Source organism: Gopherus evgoodei, chromosome 1 (assembly GCF_007399415.2).
Source record: "Gopherus evgoodei ecotype Sinaloan lineage chromosome 1, rGopEvg1_v1.p, whole genome shotgun sequence".
Classification (NCBI taxonomy): Eukaryota; Metazoa; Chordata; order Testudines; family Testudinidae; genus Gopherus; species Gopherus evgoodei.
The window spans coordinates 197,934,050-197,960,668 of record NC_044322.1 but is presented as its reverse complement, the minus strand read 5'-3'; the positions used below and the strand labels follow the sequence as shown (position 1 = coordinate 197,960,668).

General features: G+C 43.0%; 1 protein-coding gene across 3 annotated transcripts in view; it reads right to left on the bottom strand.

Annotated features, from left to right (window-relative positions):
- Window positions 1-23,624: 23,624 nt before the first annotated feature.
- Window positions 23,625-26,619, bottom strand: part of IFT57 (intraflagellar transport 57) — a 31,220-nt gene continuing 28,225 nt past the window's right edge. For 2 of the 3 annotated variants that reach the window (XM_030582206.1, XM_030582212.1), the window contains exons 10-11: window positions 25,320-25,386; window positions 23,625-24,012 (exon numbers count right to left, since the gene is read on the bottom strand). In XM_030582206.1, the coding sequence (XP_030438066.1) occupies window positions 23,834-24,012; window positions 25,320-25,386 (246 nt within the window). In that variant the 3' untranslated portion in view covers window positions 23,625-23,833. The remainder of the gene's footprint in view (window positions 24,013-25,319; window positions 25,387-26,619) is intronic. The other variant, XM_030582222.1, reaches the window with a different exon arrangement.

Here is a 26,619-nt window from a genome sequence, read left to right as displayed (position 1 = left end):
GCCCATTGATTTGCTCTATCACGTCTCTATAATCTGCCTCGGTAATCTCTTGAAAAGTTGCAGCCAGAGCATTTGCAATTTGCTTTCTCAAGTTGATCGGGAGAGCCACCGTGGTCCTTGTCCCGGTCAGGCTAATTCGTCCAATCCACTGTGCAGCGAGGGGTGGGGGGACCATGGCTGCACACAGGCAAGCTGCATAGGGGCCAGGGCGGTATCCACATTGCTGTAGAAGACCCTCCCTCTCTTCCCAGGTAACACGCAGCAGTGATATGTCTGGCAATAGGAAACCCTGTTGAGAATTTAGGGATACTTGAGTGCAGGGCACTAGGTTCGCGTTTCCCCAGCCCATTGCGCTCTGTTGTTTACCCCCCCCTCCAAGCACGCAGCCAGCCACGCGGTGTGCTCTGGTGTTATGCACCCCCCTCCCAGCAGGCATCCAGCACCGCGGTGTGCTCCGGTGTTCCCCACCCCCCTCCCAGCACGTAGCTAGCCCCGCGGTGTGCTCCGGTGTTATGCACCCCCCTCCAAGCAGGCATCCAGCACCGTGGTGCGCTCCGGTGTTCCCCACCCCCCTCCCAGCACGTAGCTAGCCCCGCGGTGCGCTCCGGTGTTATGCACCCCCCTCCCAGCACGTAGCTAGCCCCGCGGTGCGCTCTGGTGTTATGCACCCCCCTCCCAGCACGTAGCTAGCCCCGCAGTGCGCTCCGGTGTTATGCACCCCCCTCCCAGCACATAGCTAGCCCCGCGGTGTGCTCCGGTGTTATGCACCCCCCTCCCAGCACGTAGCTAGCCTCGCAGTGTGCTCCGGTGTTATGCACCCCCTTCCAAGCACGTAGCTAGCCCCGCGGTGTGCTCCGGTGTTATGCACCCCCCTCCAAGCAGGCATCCAGCACCGCGGTGCGCCCCCCCCCCACCAGCAGGACGGCGTGAACGCGTACCAAAGCCCAACCCACCCCCCCCAGCAGCTCGCCACCTTCCTGTTCACTACTGTCCCCTGTTCAGGACACCAGCTACCTCCTGTACCCATTGCAGATAAACCCCAGTGACCCATCGGTCAATTCCCACTCCCAAGGGGAACTCGGGGGAAAACCACTCACCCCATTGCTCGCCATGACTTTAGCTTCCCTGCCCTCTCTGTGTTATGTGAGGTATGTGAGAAGGATGCCACCAAAAGTCTAAAAAGTCCTTCACTGTGTGATAATAAACAATGTAGCCTCTGTGTATTACATGGTTCTATCTCTCTTTTTTCTAGTGACCTTGACTAATGCAGCCGGATCACCGGCCTCACGTAGGTTGCAGAACTTGAGACGAAATCCCAGAAAATCAAAAGAGGAATTGATCAAATCAGTTATGAGTCACTACAACAGAGAAAGTAGGAAGACACAGGAATGGAGAGAGAAAATGTATGAATGGAGACAGAGTGTACATGAATGGAGGCAAACAGAAAGCAGGAGGAAGGAACTGTCTGCCAAAAAAAACCACAAAGCAGATGATAAGCCTCCTGGCTCGCCAAACTGAGTCTTTCGAGTCTCTCGTAGCCATGCAGACAAATATGTACCATTGTAACCCACAGCCCTCCCAAAGCCCTCTTTCTTGTTCCCCAGTATTTCCACAAAACAACTTTCTCCAGCAGCCAGTTTCTTATTACCCCCAGCTGCCCCCAACACCTGTACGATCACCTACCAGCCCTGATAACTATAATTCTTACCCTGTTCACTCCACCCCCATTACCCTGCAGCATAGTAATCCTGAAGTGCAGCAGACATTGAATAGTGATCAAAATAGGACATATTCAAACCTGTGAATGTACAGTCCACCACCCCAACCCCCTTGCCTTTTATGTACTGTATGTTGAATAAAGGATTTTTTTTCTTTTTCACTACGTTATATTATTGCTGGAAGTGGTAAATATTGTACCCCAAGGTACAGCAAAGCACATCAAATGCACCAAACATTACTGTTGGCTCTCAGCATCAAATTGCTCCCTTAAAGCATCCCTAATCCTTGAAGCCCTTTCCTGGGCCTCCCTATTAGCCCTGCTCTCTGGCTGAGCAAACTCATCCTCTAGGCGTCGAACCTCGGAGGTCCATTCCTCACTGAATCTTTCACCCTTCCCTTCACAAATATTATGGAGGGTACAGCACACGGATATAACAGCGGAGATGCTGCTTTCCCCCAAATCTAGCTTTCCATAAAGACACCTCCAGTGGGCTTTCAAACGGCCAAAAGCACACTCCACAGTCATTCTGCACCGGCTCAGCCTGTAGTTGAACCAGTCCTTGCTCCTGTCAAGCTTCCCTGTATACGGTTTCATGAGCCATGGCATTAAGGGGTAAGCGGGGTCTCCAAGGATCACAGTGGGCATTTCGACGTCCCCTACTGTGATCTTGCGGTCTGGGGAAAAAGTCCCGGCCCTCAGCCTCCTGAACAGGGAACTGTTCCGAAAGATGCTTGCATCATGCACTTTTCCAGGCCATCCTGAGTAAATGTCAGTGAAATGCCCACGGTGATCCACAAGCGCTTGCAGAACCACGGAGAAATACCCCTTGCGATTAACGTACTCTGATGCCAGGTGGGGTGGTGACAGAATAGGAATATGCGTCCCATCTATTGCCCCTCCACAGTTAGGGAAACCCATTTCTGCAAAGCCATCCACAATGTCCTGCACGTTCCCAAGAGTCACAGTTCTTAGCAGGGTGCGATTAATGGCTGTGCAAACTTGCATAAGCATCATTCCAACGGTAGACTTTCCCACTCCAAACTGGTTCGCCACCGATCGGAAGCAGTCTGGAGTTGCCAGCTTCCAGATTGCAATAGCCACCCGCTTCTCCACTGGCAGGGCAGCTCTCAATCTCGTGTCCCTGCGCCGCAGGGTAGGGGCAAGCTCAGCACACAGTGCCATGAAAGTGGCTTTTCTCGTCCGAAAGTTCTGCAGCCACTGCTCATCATCCCAAGTTTGCAGGACGATGTGATCCCACCACTGAGTGCTGGTTTCCCGAGCCCAAAGGCGCCGTTCCACGGTGCTGAGCATGTCTGTTGCTGCCACAAGCAATTTAGTGTCTTCACCGTCAGGCGATTCAATATCATCGTCTGACTCCTCACTGTCACTGTCACTCTCACTTTGCAGCTGAAGGAATAGCTCCACTGCCATGCGTGATGTGCTGGCAACATTCATCAGCAAAGTCCTCAGCAGCTCAGGCTCCATTTATAACAAAAACCGCAGAAATCGCGCTGCAGAATCACAATGCCGCCAAACTGCTCGGAATGTGTAGCAAAGCACCACGGGGCATTGGAACAGGAAGCGGAAAGACCCGCACACTTCCTTCCCCTTCCCACAAGCCACAGCGCCAAAATGGGACGAGGTGCTCTGTGGGATAGCTGCCCACAATGCACCACTCCCAACAGCGCTGCAAGTGCTGTAAATGTGGCCACACTGCAGCGCTGGTTACTGTAAGTGTGGCCACTCTGCAGCGCTGGCCCTACACAGCTGTACGAACACAGCTGTAACTACCAGCACTGCAAAACTGTAAGTGTAGCCATACCCTTAGTCTTACTTGGGAATGGCCTCCCCTTGTATACACAATTCCTATGGAATTAAATAGTGATGAAACATATAGGATTTTATAAAAATTACCATATTATTATGGAAGTTTGCAATAGAAGATGATCGCCTCTCTATAGGGGTTTTAAAACATTCTATAGAATTCTGTAGCAGGGAAACAATTTTGTGTTCAGTTCTATAGCATGATTTAAAAAAAATTAAAGAAGGAAGGGAAAGTTAGAATTTTCTATTACATGCCATAGGATTATTCCATAAGGATCCCATTCTAGCCAGAGAGGCATCTTAAGATGAAACGTTGGCTGCTGTCTCAGCACACCTTCAGCATTCACTGCCTGCTGCAGTGTGTTCGCCAAGCAGCATTCACTAGTCACAGACATACTTACACATGTTGTTACAGTATGAAGCGTACTCTCTGCCCGTCTTGCACTTAGCAAGTCAGCTATCCCTGGAGGCCCTTAGCAAGCCAGCCTATTCTGCCACTACAAGTTTTACACCCTGTCCATACAAGCCCTTGGCGACGCAGCGCCACTGCCTTCTCTGTACCAATGAAATATGTAAAATGAAGAAGAAAAGGAAATTTCTCTCTTTCCTCCATCATGGCCAGCTGACTGAGGGGCTCTTAGGAGAGCCACGGTAGAGCAGTAGCAGAACCTATGCCTCTCTTATATTAGAATCTCTTGTTCAGAAATATTATCTTTTGGGAAGCCCAGTGTTGTACTAGGATTTCTCACAGGGCAGGTACTCGAAATATGCATGAAGGACAGTCTGACCTCATGAGATTGTCTTAAAAGTGTTGAGTTTAAAAATAAATTTGATTTTTTTTTCCTTCACCTTCTGGTTAAGCCTTTATGATTCACATATTCAAGCTTTTTTCCCATACCATGTGGGCTAGAACTAATGTACTAGTTTTTTCTTAATGGGAGCTGAGATCTTCATGTAATCATATGACTCCTGGCACTGGGGTTTTAACACAAACACCAAATATCACAAGAGTGGATGACATTGGATCTCTGCTCTGAGGCACTCACAAGGTAAGGAAAGAGAAGCTGAGAACTCCTTCCTGAGGGGTTGTGAAAGCAACACCATTCCTATGAGCAGAAGAATGTTACACACTAGGTATAAATATGATGTGGATAACAAATAAAATAAAAAGTAATCCAGTCCCTCAAGGAATGACATAATAATGATCACATTTGGCTTCTCTAGCACCCCCTTCATCTGAAGAGTTTAAAGATAGGGGATTATTATCACTTGCCAGAGGTGGATACTGAGCCACACAGAGGTTAAGTGACTTGCCCAAAGTCACACAAGGCTAGACTGTGACCTGGACTACAGGACTGCAAAAGGGAGTAAGACTCTTCCTTTAGTCCTTAAGAATATACCTACACCACAGCCTTCAGGGTGCCTCTCAGCACGATTAGAAGACAAACATGCATTAGCTCTGCTTGAGCTAGCCCGCTAAAAATAGCAATGTAAAGGCAAAAGCGGCAACTCAGGCTAGTTTCCAAACTACAATCCCTCCTGTCTCCCGGGGTGTGTACTCTGGTGGCTACCTTAGCCCCTGCAGCCGCACTGCTATTTTTAGCGCCTTAACTTTTGCATGTGTCTATCTACTCACTACCCTCCCAGCTGCCCTGTAAGACTTACAGTGTATGGGCTATCCAGATTATGGATCCAGAGTAGCTGAGCCAGAGCGGGGTCAGTAGCAGTGTGTTCCTGTTATAGATAAAACCATGAATAAGCAGGAGGGGAGGAATTTTGACTGAAACATGTGTCTTTGAGTCACAATGCCTTCTGGAGCTACTCCTTCCATGGTACAATTTACACAATCTAGCTCACAGAAAGTAGCTGAGTCAAGAATTGAACTCCATATCCTTTTACTCCCAGTCTCTTGCACTAACCAATAGACCATGCTGCCCATGTGCTATGAGTTAATTGTCTGTTAAATAGGATTATGATGAAAACCCATTATCAGAACCCATTTAATCTGAAATGCCCTTTTAGCTAAATATAGGTTATATCCCCCCTGTGTGAATTACTCATTTACTTCTCCTGTTATCTGAACATCTCACTTCTGCATCCAAATATTTTTAATACCTCCTTTTGAATGAATTGATTCTACCTGTATGTGTACTAGGAAAATCACTTAAGACTTCAAGCTTTTAAATAATAAATACTGAGACATACTAGAGAAACAAAGAGGTGCAGGTGGGTGGCTGTTCCTTTTCTCCTAAGGTAGTTACTTATTAAATGTTGCATGGTATTAAGTTAAGGAAGGAATGGAAGCCTCAGGTTCATGCCATCCTTGGAATGTGCATTAAAGGTAAAGGCAAATATTACAGATATGTGATCACTGGTAGGTGGGGGGAAGAAAAGAGTTTAGAGATACCAGGAAAAGCACTGCAAAAAATATTTCCCATTTATCTAGCTTTAAGGGAGGGCTGGCTCCACGGTTTTTGCTGCCCCAAGCAAAAAAACCCCAAACCAACCAAACAAACAAAAAAAAACCCCAATCCAAAACAGACTGCTTCCCCTTGAAAAGTGCTGCCCCAAACACATACTTGGAATGCTGGTGCCTAGAGCTGGCCCTGCTTTAAGGATTGCAAACAGTTTCATAAACCATGCACATATAGCTCCATAGTAACATGGCTGCTTCAGGGATGAAGTGTAGCAGCAACCAAACAAACAGAACAGTGTGGTGAAAAGAGAAAAATTTGGCCAAGGAGAACATAGCAAGTCCCCTACTTAGGGTGATCAGACAGCAATTGTGAAAAATCGGGATGGGGGTGGGTGGTAATAGAAGCCTATATAAGAAAAAGACCAAAAAATCAGGACAGTCCCTATAAAATCGGGACATCTGGTCACCCTATCCCTACTCTTAAGAAAAGTGTCACGAGATGTTTTATATCCATGCAGAGGAAAGGTTTTGAAGTAGGATATATATATACATTATTCAAACATACACAACTTTTAACAAGCCTGCAACACTAACCTAAACACTCTGAAGCAAAGACAATAGCATTGATTTCAATTGAGTTGCTCCCTCTAACTCCATTAGTGAATTTGGCCCAGTGCATTAGCTTAAATGGCTGCCTGTCTTGATCTTTGAATGAGATTTTGGCTTATTTCAGCTTGATTTTTTTAAGGAATGTCTTTCTTGGCTCCAAAGAGCTTTTACGGTTAAGTTTCCCCCCTCTGGTTAAAAAAAGAAACTAGATGGATCTCTTTTGGCAGCTGTGAATAGGTTGCATATTGTGTGTGTTTTGCTGGTTAGCTTGCTTGAAAGTGATTTTATTTCCCTTCCAGCTACTTTTAGAACAATTTCCACACACAAGTATGCATCTCATTCTTACACATCTGTGCAGTGGCATTCATACCATTTTGTGCATAATCATCAACAATAATTATAGCTGGTTGAACAGTAAAGTTGATTGAAGAATATATTCACAACTAAAGGCATCATGGTTTACTATGATTTTCATTAGTTATAATATTCATGGTCTCTTTCTTATCCTGTCCAGTGTGTTGAAAACTGAATGGACATTGTAAGCTGTCACTTTAAATACTCAGAGGGATTTCCTAGTCCTGCTTGCAGGCTAGGGGCTCTTCAGGGATGTGTGCAATCTGGGCCTAACACAGCAGCAGTAGTCAGTATGCAGACAGCAAGTTTAGAATAAGGTGGCGTGAGTTGGGCCACTCTGTTTTTTAGGGAGCAGCCTGATTTCTCTCTCTTCCTCTCTGTTTTTGGGTTCTTTTGTATTATTATTCTAAAGTCTAAGAACTAGTGTGATATTGCAACCTTCTAGTAAGAGTATGGTTTTATCTAACTCCTCAGTGTATATGCTGTGAACATAACATGTCTCAGAGCCAAATTCAGGTGTTCTGTATAGAGGTGCAGTTCCCACTTTAGATAATGGGAGTGTCACAAAATTATGCCATAGATGAATTTGATTATTACATTATTATTAGTCCAAAAATCATCCCAGAAGTGCATTATTCACCGTTAGCTATTCTGCTGTTTTAAAAGCTTCATTACCCAATCAGGGAGCATCACAACTTTATATGTGACTTAAATAGCTAGCCCCACTTCCCCTGTAATAAAAGTTGAAGTGAACAGTTCATGAACAACTCATAGACTGAACATTATATGTCCAGCTATTTTAGCAAATACTTAGAAGTAAGGAATATATTTGAAAATGATTAGGATCAATTTGCAAAAAATTCACAAACAAAAAGGGATGGGGTAGGTGGGTGGGCTCATGCCCTCATCCTTCAAACACACATGCTGAACTTTACTCACAGAATGGCCATATTGGGTCTGATCAGTCGTTAATCTAGCCCAGTATTCTCTCTTCTGACAGTGGCCAATGAAAGATGCTTCAAAGGAAATGAACACAACAGGGCAATCATCAAGTGATCCATCCCCTATCATCCAGTCCTAGCATCTGGCCATCAGAGGCTTATGGACACCCAGAGAATGGGGTTGCATTCCCAACTATCTTGACTGATAGCCATTGATGGATCTATCCTCCATGAACTTATCTAAATCTTTTTAAATTCCATTTATAGTTTGGGCCTTCACGACGTCCCTTGCTAACGAGTTCCACAGGTTGACTTTGTGTTGTGTGAAGAAGTGCTTTCTTTTGTTTGTTTGAAACCTGCTGCTTATTAATTTCATTGGATGACCCCCGGTTCTTGTGTTATGTGAAGGGGTAAATAACACTTCTATATTCACTTTCTCCATACCTGTCATGGTTTTATAGACTTCTATCACCCCTGCCCTGCGTCAGGTGTCTCTTTTCCAAGGTGAATAGTTCCGGTCCTTTTAATCTCTCCTTATATGGAAGCTGTTCCACACCTTTAATAATTTTTGTTGCCCTTCTCTGTATCTTTCCCATTTCTAATATATCTTTTCTGAGATAGGGTGGCCAGAACTGAACACAGAATTCAAGGTGTGAAAATACCATGGATTTATATAGTGGCATTATGATATTTACTGTCTTATTATTCCTAATGGTTCCTAACATTCTGTTAGCTTTTTTGACTGCCGAGGAACTTTGAGCAGATATTTTCAGAGAACTATCCACAATGACTCCAAGATCTTTCTTCAGTGGTAACAGCTAATTTAGATCCCATCATTTTGCATTCAGTTTGGATTATGTTTTTCAGTGTGTATTATTTTGCATTTATCAACCTTGAATTCCATCTGCCATTTTGTTGCCCAGTCACCCAGTTTTGTGAGATCCTGTTGTAATTATTTGCCATCTGCTTTGGACGTAACTATCTTGAGTAATTTTGTAACACTGCAAACTTTGCCACCTTCCCTCTTTTTCCAGATCATTTATGAATATGTTGAATAGCACTGGTCCCAGTATAGAGCCCTGGGGGATACCACTATTTACCTCTCTCCCTTCTGAAAACTGACCATGCTTTCCTACCCTTTGTTTCCTGTCTTTTAACCAGTTACTGATCTATGAGCAGTCCTTCCCTCTTATCCCATGACTGCTTAGTTTGCTTAAGAGCCTTTGGTAAGGGACCTTGTCAAAGGCTTTCTGAAAGTCCAGCTTCCTGGACTTTCAGAAAGCCTTTGACAAGGTCCCTGGATCATCATCATCCACATTTGTTGGCCTCCTCATAGAATTCTAATAGAGTGGTGGGGCACGATTTCCCTTTACAAAAGCCATATTGACTCTTCCCCCGCAAATGGTGTTAATCTATGTATCTGATAATTCTGTTCTTTATTATAGTTTCAGCCAGTTGCCTGGTACTGAAGTTAGGCTTACAGCTCTGTAATTGCTGGGATCACCAGAGAAGTCTTTTAAAAAAATTGGTGTCATATTAGCTATCCTCCAGTCATCTGGTAGAGGAGATGGTTCAAGTGGTAGGTTACATATCACAGTTAGTAGTTCTGCAATTTCATACTTGAGTTTCTTCAGAACTCTTGGGTCAATACCATCTTGTCCCAGTGGCTTTTTATTGTTTAATTAAACAATTTATTCCAAAATCTCCTTTATTGACCCCTAAATCTGGAACAGTTCCTCAGATTTGTCACCTAAAAAGAATGGCTCAGGTTTGGGCATCTCCCTCACTTACTCCGATGCAAAAAATTTGTTTAGCTTTTCTACAATGGCCATGTCTTCCTTGAGTGTTGCTTTGCCACCTAGATTGTGGCCCCACTGATTGTTTGTCAGGCTTCCTGTTTCTGATGTTCGAAATAACTTTTTTTTTTTGCAGTTAGTTTTTTTGCCTTTGGCTAGCTGCTTTTCAAATTCTGTTTTGGCCTGCCTAATTATACTTTTACACTTGACTTACCACAGTTTATACTCCTTTCTATTTTCCTCAATAGGATTTGACTTCAGAATTTTAAAGGATGCCTTTTTGCATCTAACAGATTATTTTACTCTGTTGTTTAGCCATGGTGGCATTTTTTGTCATCTTACTGTTCTTTTTAATTTGGGGTATACATTTAATTTGAGCCTCAATTATGATGTTAAAAACTTTCCATGCAGCTTGCAGGCATTTCACTTTTGTGACTGTTCTTCTTAATTTCCATTCAGCTAGCTTCCTCATTTTTATGTAGTTCCCGTTTCTGAAGTTAAATGCTACAATGGTGGGCTTCTTTAGTATTTCCCCCCATAAGGATATTACATTTAATTATATCACGGTAGCTGTTATCGAGCAGTTCAGCTATATTCCACTCTTGGACCAGATCCTGTGCTCCACTTAGGACTAAATCAAGAATTGCCTCTCCCCTTAGGGGGTTCCAGAACAAGCTGCTCCAAGAAGCAGTCATTAATTGTGTCTAGAAAGCTGATTTCTGCATTCTGTCCCCAGGTGACATGTAACCAATCAACATGGGGATAGTTGAAATCTCTCATTATTATTGAGAGTTCTATTTTTATATCCTTTCTAATCTTCCTCAGCATTTCATAATCACTATCACCATCCTGGTCAGGTGGCTGGTAGTATATTCCCACTGCTATACTCTTATTATTCAAGCACTGAATTTCTATCCATAGAGATTCATTTAAGATTTTTACTATATTTGCCTATGCTTTCATTCATCTCTAGTGCCACTCTCTCAACAGCATGACCTATTCTGTCATTCCTATATATTTTATATCCTGGTATTACAGTGTCCTATTGATTGTCATCATTCCACCAAGTATCTGTGATGCCTAGTATATCAATATCTCTTCATTTAATACCACACACTCAAGTTCATCCATCTTCGTATTTAGATTTCTAGCATTTATATACAGTCATTCAGATAAGAAGGAATATATTTCAGCATGTACCTAAATAGTTGCAATATTGGGGCCTAAATTTGTAATGAATACTAGCTAAATACAAAGGATGGGTTTGGGAATAGGAGACTGGACTGGGACTCAGGAGACCTGAATCCAATTCCTGGCTTAATCACAGACTTCCTATACAACATTGCCTAAAGTGCTTAATCTATCCTGTGCCTCAGTTCCCCATCTGTAAAATGGGATAATGATAGGGTGGGTTAAAACACTCCTCTTTTTGGGCAGTTCGTCCTCTGTCCAGTAATAAGAAAAAAACAGATGTGGTTTTGTCCAGGGTTATGAATGGGAGATGCCATTTTGAAGAGCATGCTGCTCCACTACTGCTGGTGTGACCTTGCCCACCATGCACACTCTTCAGAATGTTGTCTTCTGTTAAGCATGACTTAGTCACGCTGGTGAAGGTGGGGTTATGTAGGAGGGGACAGGCCCACTCTATTCCTCAAAGTATGGTACCATAGTGTCTGGTGTTCTGGGGATGCGTGAGTGACCACCCTGCTAGTAGATCTTCCTCACCTCAGTGACATTGTAAGAATAAAATCTGTTAATCAGTCTGAGGTGCTCAGATCCTATGGTAAAGAAGTACACCATTAGATAATAGTACTGCAAGTTAAAGTAGCTGGAATTCTGCCATTCTCTTGTCCATAGCTTCACTGTTGGTAGTGACATTTTTGACTAGCAAAAGCCTAAGGGTTCTGTTTCCTCCTGAGATCAAAAGCCTTGGGGGAGGAGGGAGTCTCCTGGCAAGTCTCTTTCATTTGCCTCCAAAATGGGACTTTCCACAAGTCCCAAGGTCACAAGTCACTAAACTGGCATGGTGATTAAGATGAAATAGGAGGAAGAATTTTTTTGAATGCAGTAACTCAATTGTAATGATTGCCTTTCATCCAGGAGAGTTGTACCTCTCGGGTGTTTTGCAGATTATCAGCCAAATTCCACCCTGGTATAGCTGACTTCAGTGGAATTACTCCTGTTTACATCAGATCTGAACATTTACCCTGCAAGCTGAAGTCAGGAAGAATCAGGAAAGTATCTACATTGCTATTAACGTTTGTGAATTGGAAAACATAAAATGAAGCCCTTTTTTAAAAAATTGTATTTATTGCCAATGAAAGTTGCTGAACATGCAGCCCTGAACACTGAAGTCCTCTCTTTCCCAATGGAACAAGTAGCACAGAGGCATAAAATGCAGCTTGTGCCTCAGAATAAATATCCATTGCCCTGGAAAGAACTATTGTCGATATTTTTTTGCCCTTTCCCCTTAGGTAAAAAGGCAATAGTCAGGCATACAATGACAATGTTATCCTGGCTTGTAAATATTGCAAATAGGGTCTTGCTTGTACACTTGCATCAGCTTGCACTTCTCTTCACTGGCTCTTTGTGGCTGCAGCAGATATGTAATATCTCTCTGCATAACAACTGGAAGAGCTCCAGCTATTCAGGGAACAGAACTGAAAGAGCTACTAACAGCTGAAGACTATATAAAACACAACATTATTACAGCGTCTTTAGCTTTCTAGGCCCTGCTTTCCTCTCTTTCCACCCCCTCTTCTCCTCCCTCCTTAGATGTCCTTTGCTCATGTGTCCAACTCTGATGTCTCCTAACTTTCGTCTTCATCTAACTCCTTGACATAAATCATCTCTCTGCCCAGGTCCTGGCGTCCCTTGAGCTTTCTTTTATCTTCTCCTGGGACCAAATTCACTTCTGGCATACAGGGGTGATGGGGGTCACATCAGTGTGCAGAAGGGCTCAATTTGACTCTCACTTATCATTAATCACTCTCTCTGCTGCCTCCTTTCACAACGTCCATTAAGCAGGCTGTTTCCTCTTTCCTGGATACTGCACTCAACCACATTCCCCTCTTGGTCACTGAGACTTCTTCATCTCAAAGCAGATGTTCTAGTCCCTGTGCCATGGCTTCTTCTCTGACTTCCTCCTTGATTCCTGCCCCACTGGCTTCCGCCATCTCCACTCCACAAGAAAAGCCTCACTAAAGATACCAGAGAATTCTTCCTGCCACGGGTAAAGGCCACTTCTCAACAGTGAATCTTCTTGAGCTTTCTGCCAACTGTCACATGGCAAATTGCCCACTTCTGGAGATCCTCTTTCCCTTGGGCTTCTAAGTCTATCTTTTCCCCATGCTCTTACTTCTCCAGTAGCTCCACGAGTGCTGCTTTTTCACCTGCACTTCACTCTGTTGGTGATTCCAGTTGGCCTTATTTCCTCCTTTTTTCACCCTGTATGGTAAGGTGACTTCAACTGCTCCAGTGGTCAGGTCCCTTTAAACTCTCTTAGGATGGGCAAGGAATCCAAAACCAAGATGCTCTTGGCCATTTTACAGTGTAACACACTTTACTGTAAAACTAAATGACTCAGTATGAAAATGTGTCTGCTTAACATGAGAAGGTAAAATCAGTGCTGGAATTATTCCAGAGCTGACCCCAAGTAGCTGAGTAAAGAATCCTGCTGCTGTACCTCTGGGAAGCCAGACTTAAATGAAACGAGACCTTGAGTTCTGGCAGCTGTATTGCAACATGGGGTGAAAAGCTCCAGTGTGTGACCTCTAGTACTAACCTGACCAACTACTGGAAACAGAAGCCTTTTTATTTTCACATGACCAGTAAGCAATGACACCATTGTCTGTAATAAATGTGTTTGTGCCCAGAGGAAACAATTAAACCACTGATTAAACAATAATCAATCACAAAAATGCAACACAGACAATCTAAAGGCAATGGTGTATGAAGCAAGGTTAAAAGATCAAAGTACATATAGTGGAACTAGATAAATAAGATAGCTTGAAGAGATAAGATCACTTTTCAGGATAAAATGTAAAAGTGAGGTCCTTACCATTGTATCCATAGCACCTTTTGCAATCTCAGCGTTTGGCAAAATTCCAGTTTGGATAATTATATTCTGGCCACCTCAATTCCTTTGTAATCCACTTGGATAGAGCATTATGCACTGTCCTGTCCTGAATGACACAAACTGATGTTTCATCTGAGAGGCAGGCCTGATTAACTGCTGGGTTACTGCAGTTCTATGCTGGGCTAACTTCACTGAAATGAAGGCAGTAGTTCAGGGGGGAAACCAGACTACACACACCCATGCACTCAGGGGCACATTATGGCATTCTGAGGGCCTAGTCGCATCCTGACATGGGGCCCCTTATAGCTCCAAACTCATGGCTCTGCCCCCCATGCTGTGGACCTGCCCCCCCTTCCTCCCACAGTAGCAGGATACCCCCCTTCCTTCCCAGAGAGGTAAGGGTGTAGGCATTCCCCATTCCCTTTACTTCCAAGGAGTGGCAGCATGGGCCCTCCTTCCTTTAAGAGCAGTAATGATGGCAGTATGGGTTCTCTTGTTACAAAGAGGCTGTGGTAGACCAGGGTTGGCTCTCCTGTACTTAGTCCAGCAGCCATGGTGTATCTGCTTGGGTCAGTGGGCTTGGCCTGCTGCACTCTTCTCCTGTCTTCATTGGAGTAGCATTGGCAACTCCTGCCCAGCAACGGGTTTTAGAGTTAACACTGCACTCACTCAGATCCATAGGCTAGGTCAGAGCTCAGAGCTATTGTTTAAGGCTGGCTGTAGACTCAGGCAGACCCACTGCAGCAGTTACATGCAGATCCTTTTTTCAAGATTTTCTTCACATCCATATGAGCTAGAAACTTACATGTTTTAATGAAAGCTGAGAGTCTGGTGTAATCATATGACTCCAGGAGCTGGGGCTATAGACATGGGACTTAATCTGGCTCTGCACATTATAGTATGTGGTATAGTATATCATTTTCTTCCACTGAATTTGATAAGAATTTTGCCTGAGCATGGAATGCAGATTTGGCCCATAAATTGTACTAACTGCCTTCTGGTTTGTAAAGTGTTTTTGGATCCATTTGCAAAGAAGGTTTTCTATAGAAATGCAAGATTATTTTCACTAACTGCCTGTAATAATAGTATTTCTACAGCACTCGACATTTTCAAAGCGCTTTTTACAAACATTATCTGAAGGGAACCAAACTCAGAGAGGGGAAAAAAATGTATTTCTGTAAAGATGTGATAAATAGAGGAATAACCAGAAGAGATGAGTGGGATAATAATCTCTCAAGGAAAATCTGTAGTAGCAAAGTCAACTGGACTATGGAATAGTCTTTCAAAGAAAGTTTCTTGGGTTCCAGCAGTTGAGTCTATAATCCAGAAATCAATCTTGTACGTAGAGGGAAGAACTAGATGACCTACAATTGTGTTTCTTGTAACACAAGCAGCTGTAACGGTGTTATTCGACAGAAATTTGAAAAAAATTCACACTTGCATAAATCCATTTTTATTAAGTAGAAATTATCAGAGGATTAAAGTACTTGTAAGCAACTGAACTATCAATCTGCCTCATCTAGAGTTAGACCTTGCATTTTCAGTACAACAGCTTTTTTCCTCTGCTGCTTAAAGTGTGGTACCTCCAAGAATAATATGAAAACAAGAGTGTTTTATCTGAATGCAGGTCACGGCCAGGACCGGCGCTAGGGGTTTGAGCGCCCTAGGCTGACGGCAATTTTGCCGCCCCGTGCGCTGGTCCCGCGGCTCCGGTGGAGCTGCTGCAGTGGTGTCTGCGGGAGGTCCACCAGAGCCGCGCGAGCAGCTGACCGTCTGCAGGCACAACTACGGCAGCTCCACCGGAACTGCCTGCCGCCCCCTCCAGACACCCTGGGCTGCGGGCTGCCCTGGCGGCGCCCTGACCCAGGGGACCTCCTGGACTGCCGGCTGCCGCGGCAGCGCCCTGACCCAGGGGACACCCTGGGCTGTCGGCTGCTGCCAGCAGCTCAGACTGCCTCTCTGTCCCAGCAGCAGCGGCTGCTCCACCATTTAAAAAAAAATTTGGGGGTGCTTTTTGGTGCCCTCAAATCTCCGGGCCCTAGGCAACTGCCTAGTCCGCCTAAATGGTTGCACCGGCCCTGGTCACAGCATAAGTATTCAGCTGAAAGCTGTAATTAAATGGCTGCCAGGCAGAGTAGCGCAAATTAGTGAACAACACTCTCAAAGTCATGAACTTTCCATTGTTCAGCTGCTGTGCCTACACTGAAAAAGCTCTTGTGTGACATCATCTGTTAAGCACAGCAGTCCCTCCCATCTAGAGCTGAGTGAACAATGGAACTTTCCAATTAAATGACTGCAATGAAAATTAAAAAAAAAAAAAAAAAAGTTTTGGATCAACCCAAAGTGGGAATTTTTCATTTTTTCTTGCTCAAAAGAGAAATCATTTTGGGTCAAAGAGAACATCTGGTTCAATTTAAAACAATTTTTTTTCCATTTCATTAATTCAGGTGGATTTTTTTACCTTTTTGTTATTTTTTAAATAAATCTACATTTTTAAATGAAACAGCGTTTCAAAAGAAAATGTTGAAACATTTCATTTAGAAAATGTCAAAACAGAACATTTTGCCTTTTTCGATTTTTTTTTCATCTGAAACTATTCGCTGTTCTTGATCTGAATTCTCAAATTGTTTCAGCTGACCTGAATTACTCCATTCTTTGGCAAATAAACTATGCATCTGAAAAATGTCACTCAGCTCTAATCCCGCCCCCACCCACAAGCCGGTGTTGAAAACTGTTTTCCCTTTGCAGTAGACAATGGAAACTATGTTCACCAACAGTTATAAGAAAACTTGACTGACACTTTTACACTGTTTTCAACACTGGAGTGGAGGTGAGCTGAGAACTGCCATGTTTCTCCCCAAATATCCACCTCAGCCTTTCTCTCTCTCAGCCTACCCCACGGGCTCGACACTCTGCCTAATAGTCTCTTTGTTCGCAAGGCTGAATGCGCTCATCATGAGACAGCAATGTTCAGAAAGGGAGAGAAACACCTACAGTCTAAAAAATCTGAATCCCAGTGACATGGCAAGAAACTTGAACTATGCCAGGAGCAGAAGCTGCAGAAATTTAAAAAAAAAAAATGTTTTGAATGAGATCACAGGGTTAACAGCTCGTTCTGAGGATATTTTGCTAAATGATTACTTTGTGCCTCTATAGCAGGGATAGGCAACCTGCGGCACGCGAGCTGATTTTCAGTGGCACTCACACCCAGTGGTGGATTAATAAATTTGCCTCCCCTAGGCCCTCAAAAAATTGCCGCTTCCCCTGCCCCAGCTCACTTCCGCTACCTCGCGGCAAGCCAGGGAGGGAAGGGGGATAGGTGAGTTCTGGTGCACTCGGGGGATGGCAGAGATAGAGTAATGGTGAGCTGGGGCAGGGAGCAGTTGCCTGCCCCCCCGAAGAAGTTACTCCCCACACCCTCCAGCCCCACATCACCTCCGCTATCCCCTGAGCGCGCCGCTACATGCTTCTCCTTCTTCCTTCCCAGCGCTTTTGCGCGGTAAGCCTGGAAGGGAGCAGGGAGAAGGGGAGTTGTGGCGCGCTCAGGGGATGGCAGTGGTGGAGCAGAGGTGAGCTGGGGCGGGGAGCGGTTCCGGCCCCCCGAGTTACTCCTCACGCCTGCCGGCCCCAGCTCACCTCTGCTCTGCCATTTCTGAGTGACGCTACTTGCTTCTCCCTCCCAGCGCTTTCGCGCGGCAAGTCGGGGAGGGAGGTAGAAGGAGGGAAGCATGGCGTGCCTGGGGGAGGAGGCAGGCCGGGGATTTGGGGAACGGGCAGAGTTGGGGAGGGGGCACGAGCAAATTTGCCGCCCCTGCAAATTTGCCGCCTAGGCCTTGTTGGCCTAGGCGATAATACGCCACTGCTCACACTGCCTGGGTCCTGGCCACTAGTCCAGGGGGCTCTGCATTTTAATTTAATTTTAAATGAAGCTTCTTAAACATTTTAAAAACTATATTTACTTTATATACAACAATAGTTAAGTTATATATTATACTCTTATAGAAAAAGACCTTCTAAAAACATTAAAATGTATTACTGGCACGTGAAACCTTAAATTAGAGTGAATAAACGAAGACTCAGCACACCACTTCTGAAAGGTTGCCGACCCCTGCTCTATTGCATCTTACACCTGAAAGCCTTAAAGTATTCCCATTTAGCAACCTTCACAATGGCTAGCTAAGCGGTATATAGAAATTACCACCAAAACTCAGCCACCTCTGGAGTGGAACACAGTAACTGTACACAACCAAACCTACAACAATTTAGGGCAGGCAGAGAAAAAAGAATACTGTATCCAACAGAAATTACAGGAGTATTATGCAAGAGAAAAAAAATGTAACTATCCAAGGTGTGTCTGCCTAAGAGGAAAAAAGCTCAAACCTCTGCTCATGTAAACATAGTCCAGGGATAGCTTACAACTACACATGATCAGGGCTGCCATTCTGCAGCTAACAGGTAATACCTCCAGCAGCACAGTGATCTTAATACTCTCCTGAAGTACTAACTTGGTATTGACTGATATTGGAGAAGAGAAAGAGGATGGAGATTAGCTGAAGGAAAGAACCTATCTGGGAGAGGGGAGGAAGAACCAGGATGATGCAAAATGCAATATTTTGTTATATCGAGACACTATTTGGGCATGACCCACCATTGTCTGGGTGTCACAGAACACATTTAAGAGCTTCCCATCTTGTCCTCTGCTTCCTTGAACTACATGGTTCTGGTGTTATTTGGGGACTTTCCCAGAGATAATCAAACACAGGCAGTTTCTACTCACTTCTTTGCAATCTTTCCTGGGGAAAGGCAAAGCTGATGCAATCACAGTTACTATAATTGAAACACTGATGATGAAGTGAATGGCCCTGAGGCTGCAGGAGTCAGGACACATGGCATTCACACAGTCACATTTCTAAGCTGCCAAAGCACAAACTCCCCCTTTGCTAGTTTCAGCAGAACAGCAGGCGGGAGTATGTGCAGTGTGTGGGGGCATGCACGTGCAGCTGCATTGTGCAGAAACACTGCAGCATTGACAGTCTGGAAATGGGACTTGAGCCAGAATGAAAAGAAACAGCATCTCACTTATTCATTCGTCTTAAACAACATTTGTCACATTTGGAGACAGACTCGAGCTCCAAAAGTTGGATTCAGATTTCAAACAGCCCAGAGTCTGGGAATGTTTACATCTAGGATTTTGGTTCAGGCCCATCTCTGTTCAGATCCTTTACATGATACACTGTCTTGATCCCTTAATAGCTTCCATCTTACCTTTTACTTAGCAATGTGCATGGTGACTTTTTTTGGAGGCCATATAGAAAGGCAGTGGCAGAGCTGGGAATACTCTTATAAATGTGACTGTTTTATAGTCTGTAGCTTTTGGGGGCTTTCTTAAGAAGGAATTTTTTCAAGCCCTTCTCTTACTAGAAAAAGCTTTTTACGCAGCAAGGAGAAAGAGAAGGAAAGCTTTGACCAGACCTGGGAGCTGTCTGTAACACTCTTTATGGCTTACATGGAATCATTTGAACTTGTGACTGCCTCCTTGAATAACCCTGTATGTAAGAATGGAGATAACACAAATTCTGTCAACAAATCCTGAGATACCTCAGCGCTAAGGGCTTATATTCACAGCTTAGAGTAACTCCTTTGCCCTCAAAGGATTTACACTCCAGTGTAACGGAGATCAGAATCTGTCCCCTGTAGTGCAGTTGCTCTGCCACCCAACATGGAATGTATTACTGACACCTCACTGTTGATATGAGAAGGTGTTTTAGAGAGAAGGGGAATGGTGGTCAGGGCATTGCAGTTATTCCCTACTCACTTAGAAAGCTGTTATCCCACCTACATAGCCTCCAGAGAGATGCTGATGGGGCCGAAGCTTAATGATTCATTCAGAAGAATGCATCTCCACTACCCTGACAGCAAGGGGAATGAGCCCAAATCCTGGTGTGACACTTGTACTCACAATATTCTAGCCTTGAACTGAGAGTGTAACTAGCTGAACCAGAGAAACGCTGTACACCAGATCATGCGGAAGATACTGAACCGGATATTTGATGGGGTCCAGCAGGGCTTCAGAGCAGAATGGAATGCCAGGAGAATTTCTGGCTAAGCAGAATTGCTCCTGAGGCTTAGGGGAACAAACGCTGGGTTGTCAGCTCTACCACATGTACACCCCCCAGGGTACATATCACAGGGGAGTTGGGGAATGATGGCTGAGCCTTCTTTGTTGGTGCAACTAGGGCTATTGGCCGCACTAGACTGCAGCAATGCTCATGATCACAAAAGAAAGGATTTTGGTTCCCCCATCAGAGCACCCAAAGTGGAGTCTCCTTGCACCTCTCCCATACCCCTTGCTCACTACGCCAAGTCTAAACACAATCTGTCCCTAGACCCGTCATTCATTTCAGATCCTGATTATTCTAATTACACATTTTCTACATTCTGTTCTATTTCAGACAGCTGACGTTTATAACACATTTTGGAAGAGGAGAGCTCTGCATAAATACTAAATATTAATGCTATTAATTATACTTCTGCCCCCACAATTATAAAAATGCTTTGGAACACGGATAAATTGTATCCCTTTCCAGAACAACTGCTGCAGAACGGTGCATTATTTGAGAGTGGAAAAAGCCATCACCACATCTTAATTTTATTAGCTACAAGCACTGAATCTTTTGTGTTGGATACATGAACCTCATGTGAAGTGACTGATTTAGCTTTAATTTTGCTTCTACTTCCTGCATTGATCCATCAGTAGAATAAATGACATGGCCGATTGCTCTTAAAAAAAAAAAAAAAAAAAAAAAAGGCAGTCTTTCAAGCTGCCAAAGGCAGAACTCTATCGCTATCCTTCTGCTTTTAGGAAGGGTGCAGTGACTATGTTAGCTCAATAAGAATGCCTTTAAAGCAAAATTGTGCCCTCGTTATGCAAGCTTGGGCAGCTGTCTGTGCTGATCAGATGGTGATGTTAGGCCACATATCACCCTTGAAATGTCAATGGGAATTTCACATATAGACCAAAGGGCAAAAATAGGGTCCTAATTTTCATTTGTGAAGACACAAAAGACAAACAAACAATCCCCCGCCCCACACCTGACAGCTATATTTTCTAGTTACTTTAGGATAAGGATTTTTTTTGGCCCAAAGTTAGAGACACTCATTTTTCCTTTAAATGAAAACATCCTCACCAACATCCTTTCACCAAGATGTTGAGCTTTGCTAGTGGTGTTTATCTTGCTCATCCAGTCTTCCAGAAGTTACTGAGACCACCAAACCTTGTTTCATGGAGGTTTTCTCCATCATCCTTTGTTCATAAATGCAAGCTGATTAATGTCAGCAAAGCAGGGGGTGGAGTGTTTGCAGGAGAGACAAGGGTGTGTGCACACCCACCCACCCCCTTTATGCAGTACATCATATTCAACCCAAAAAGGATCTCAAATGTGCTTTGCAGACTGCATACAATGTGATTACTTTATCCACCAGTGAGATACAGACTTTTGAGGCATCATATGCAGCAGCAGCAGCAATACACAGCAGTGGATTCAGGAAAGAAAATGAATGACAATTTTTCTAAATTAAGATGAAGGTGGGAAGATTTTGGTAGGCAGCAAAAAAGGTTGGAAATTGGTTTCCAGTGTGACTCAATGGATTTCTGTGCAGCAATTTGCACAGATAAATTATAATACTTAGCATTTGTATGGCGCTTTTCATCTGTAAAGCTACTCTGCAAGAATGATTATCTGAATTTTAACGAACGGGAAAACTGAGGCACAGCATAGTAAGCAACTTGCCAAAGGGTTCCATAGCAGATGTTCTCAGTCATGTGACCATACCACTGGATCATGCAAATATTAAACAGACAAGGTCACTTTTATGCTACCCTAATGATTGTGAAGGACACTGAATCATGAACATACTCATTAGCTCTATTTAATGCCACTTTTTGTTGAAATTATACCAGGGATGTACTTGGTGCATACTCAGTACACAATTAACTTTATACTATAGTGTACTTAAGAAGGGGCAGTTATTTACTCCAGGGCAAAGCTTCTTTCCTCACCTCTGCCATCAATACTACCGAGAGAAGGGGCATCGCTGCTGCTATGTTGGTTTACTCCTGCTCCTTGCATTTCTCCTTCTGCTCCACCCACCCTAATTGGACATCACATATTTCTGCCTATTAAGGAGCTTGATTCCAATCTCAGTTACAATGTCATATATCAGGAATAGCTACGGAGGTAAATAGAGTTAGTCTGCATTTATGATGGCGTAACAGAGAGCAGTGTCCAGCACCATATGTATTAAGGGAAAGCAGTGGTAAATTAGTGTGATCACATTTAAAAACAAAACACCATAAAACCAAGTGCTGTGTTTAATTCAGATGTAGCTGCTAAACAGTACTTTGAGCGTTCTGAAATTTCAAAGGGGAAGTGCGTAGGCCTTTATGTTTTTTATGGATGCTCTTTCAAAAAAGGATAAACCACCTCAGAACAAGGTATACGCAAACCAGAGAGGAGTACTCATGGAACAATCATAGTAAAAAGGAAGGAAAGGGGTCATGCATCCACACTCTCATTTAGCGCTCAATTGTGGCTTTGCCACTAGCCCAAAGTAATAGCAGTATATAGCTGGGCTGCGTCAGGATCAGGGTATGACTATCTCAGTCTGGTCCTTGGTTCCCCATTGCTCCAGGGAAGGAGTAATCTGTACTAGTCCTATACCCAACAAACATTATTTGTGCCTCTGCATCAGCGAGGCTGTGCGAGGCCTGCAGGCCTGCATGTTGGGGGTAGAGGGGTGGAGCCAAGGCTCTACCACAATCCACCCCTCTGTATGGGGGAAGTAGCAACAACCCTGCCTAAGGTGCTCCTCTCCCCCTCAGCCAAAAGCTACTACTGGCTATATTCTACTATGTGGGTGTGTAGCCAGTGTTATATTATGTCTTTATAGAAATAAACTAGGGGAACTACTTAATTCAGGAATGAGTGCATTAGGAATATACATCTGATCAAGACATCAAAGTCACAGGTTAAACTACTAGAAATGTAGGGAAAAATAACCTTTCCAAGGACATATGGCATAATATTCAACCTGTAACAATCTAGGAAGGCACATCAAATTTAGAATTCCCCCAAATTGTAGCTGACTACACACAGATTCACAGTCTCTTAGAAATATCAGCAATACGTTTCTTGAATTAAACAAATGTAAGCACTTTTCATCCAGATCTCAACCTCAATTGTAAGGAGTTTTAACTACTGTTGTCACAATCTTATAGATAAATTTTACTGATGCATACAGAAGTTACATGAACAATGCAATGTCTCACACAGCAAATCAATGGCAGAGCCGGGAATAGAAGCAAGGTCTTATGCATTTTTCAGGTGCACTTGCCAGTACATGATGCTGCCATGCTTATCAAAGCGAGGGACATGTAGGTCCCGATGGAGTCATGACACTAACAGCTGCCTTGCAAAGTACTGAGATTTTGAATTACAACAGCGCTGCTAATCTCATCAAAACCTTCTCAGAAGAGTCTGTCAATCACCTCCAATTGTGCCAAACAGGACAGTTATTTTGTTCTATATATAAAATTCAAATAGGGGCTGGGAGGGGACCAAACAACTTACTTTCACTTGCAGCCAGAATCAGATTTGACCCAGGTCTCTAGAAAGGGTAGCGCTGTATTATTCCAATGTCAGCAATTAAATACTAATGTTAATCATATGTAAATGAGAATAAATAGCAGACATTTTAAATTCCTTTCAAGCCTTCAACAAGTAATTTTCTTTCACTACAGAATATGTAATCAAGGCTTGAAGATTATAGGCTGTGTCAATAGACTTTTATACTACTTAACATACGACAGTGCAGAAGAAGAGACAAGTTAGTTAATGAGAATTTATTAATGTATTTATAAAAGACTTGCAATAAGTTTGAAAGCTTTTAAGTCACAAAATTCAGCCTGGTTCCATTTATAGAGCCTAAAGTGCTATGTACACATCTGCAGCACCCTAAAATGCATGACAAGCATATTGTGAAAAAACAAGTTATAAAATTTTTTTTGTCTGAAATACAAGTACATTCCAAGCAACTTTAATAGGCGCCTATTGTAGTTTCAGGAATCATAGTTGCATGCATATCTCTAGTCATATTTGATTTCTCCTTCAGCTTCGACTGGAGTAACGTGTGTTCCACTACACCAATCCTTATGTCCATCTGAACTGTTTCCTGCTTCAGTTTGGTTAAGGCCTGCTTAATTTTTACTAAAGGAGCTGTTTAAAAAAGAAGGACAAATAGTACATGTGTTAGTCTCCTGTACGTGAAAAGCATTACTTTTCCAATAATTCACTCCCTTTGCTAACTGGAGAATGAACAAAAGGAGACACGATTCTACTGAGACATCATTTTTAGCAAGCAAGACATATTAAAAATAGAAATAAGTGGTGATAATTTTGCTGCCTTCTTGACATGTTGGATCTGATAATGTGCATAAAAATGAGAATAGGTTTTCCAATTTCATATTTTTTGTACAGCAATAATGCTCACCCTTCTACCTGAGGTGGCGTTTGGTGGAGCAGGGAGCAATGAAGACACTGCCAGGAGCTGGCAATGGAAGATCTCAGCTAAGGCAGTGTTTCACATACCCTATTCCTCTTCCTCCCACCACTTTGCACTTCTGCAAAGCAGACACTGCTTCTTCACCCCTCCACACCACTCTTTGTGGAGCAAGGCATGTGGGGATGGGTTGGGGGGCAGCACAAGCTGCAGGTTCCAGGCTCTGGAGCTTGTTCTACCCATCACCACTGTCATTGGGCAGGAAGGGTGGCATAAGGCCAGGTGATTAACTCTGTGTGGTGAGGGGAGGGTGTATACAGTTTGCTTCCAGGGTGAGATAGCTATTGCAGGTGGTTTATGACAGTTAGGCATCAGTAATTAAATAACATTGCAGTCCCTGTGTTTAACTCTATTAGAGTGTCTGTCTGATACTCTCCATGTCTGCATCACAATTCCTTTTACATCTGAAATAGAGCAGGTTTATCAGCCAAAAGAGACTTTAAGACAGCAAAACATTTAGGCTTATATGACTTTTAGAATAAATTTAAAATAGAAACAGTACAACCATCACAAGTACTACAATGAATTCTTCTACCAGCTATAGGCCCAATCCTGTGAACACCTGCCACCAAACATAATGCTTACTGCCATGAGCAAACTGATGGTAGTAAGTGTTTGCAGCATCAGGCCCTACATCACCAGCAGTGGGTTAGTTATGTAGTTATTCAAATTAGAGAGCCCATGAATTTTCTGAGATTTTTATGGTAAAATTCTCAAAACACAAAATTTTGGAACCCAATGGGATTTAGACTCCTAAATGCCTAAGTCATTTTTGAAAGACTCCTAAATCACTTAGACGCCTTTGAAAATTTTACCCCGATGTTTTCACTTATTTAGTAACTCATTCCTGCTTTTGTTTTGTTTATTTTCATGTACTAGATTATTTTTCTGTAACCTAGGCCTGAATGTGCACTTGTTTCTCAGGGAATGAAAATTTTTTTTCCTGAGGAAGGCATGTACGTACCTCCATCAGTCATACTGCTTCCCTTCTCTTCCATTTCCTGCTTTACTTTTTCTAACACTTCAGTAATCTGAAATTGAAGAAATTGATATTAAGTGTGCATTATTTTTGAAATTCAATTAAAAAAATTCTGAATAACTACATTAGTTTTACAAAAATGACTAATCTACGCTCAGCACTGTAAATAGAGTAACTATTTCTCAATGCCAAATTACTAATCCCAAACTGGATTTTTAATGTGAAAAAAAGAACAATACAAATAATCTACATGAGTAACATTTTGGCAGTGGCCTGGGGTTACTGTTTTGAAGGCTCTCTCATCATACAGTAATAATAATAAAAGTGATGCATTTCAATAACTGATGGAAGACAAGAACCACTATTCTCTTAGAGAATGGTTGATGGAATAGCACTCCTGTCTACATTACAACAGATTAAGGATAAGGTTTGCTGAGCTAGAAAGTGGTGTGCCAGGTGATCGTGGTTACTACAAAAACCAGGTTAGTTAAGGAATCCAGAGGGATGGTACCAGAATAAAAAGATAGACAATGAAAGTCCCTGGGATGTGTACATAAAGTTTATTGGGATGTCTGTGTATAGGAGTAAGAAAAACTTCAGCACTGATACTGTATATTGAAAGGTCTGCATGTACAACAGTATTGTGTCTGTAGCATGGATTGTGAAAAGGGAGGGATCTCGTTCGCTAATAAAGCACTTTGACCATGATATGAAAATGAATGGGTTGGAACCACCAAGCCACATTTACCCTCTCTATTTCAATATGTTCAGAGAGAGGAAAACATTTTCACTACACACCTAGAGTGTAATGGTATGTCCCAATGGGAAATGTTCTGATCACAGCTATACCAGTGAAAATCTATATAGCACCAAATATATCTGGCTTTACTTCTGATATGCATTAGTATAGCTGAGATTAGAATCATGTCCAATATCCACACCCTCAGTAATGCATTATTCTTTATTAGTTGCACACTAATTACCAAAGCACAAAAACATTATAAAGACTTCAAGTTCATATGGTGTTCTGTTTTTAAAAATTACTCTTGCTTTTAGGATGGAGCAGTATTAAACGCAAAGTTAAACATAATTGTACAATTAATTATTATTATTTTAAAAACAGGCATAAAACTCTGCAGAGGTACTACACTCAGAAGACAGATTTGTACTCAGAGAGACAAGGTGGGTGAGGTATTATTTTTTATTGGACCAACTTGTGTTAGTGAAAGAAACATGCTTTCAAGCTCCACAGAGCTTTTAGCTCAAAAGCTTGTCTCTCTCACCA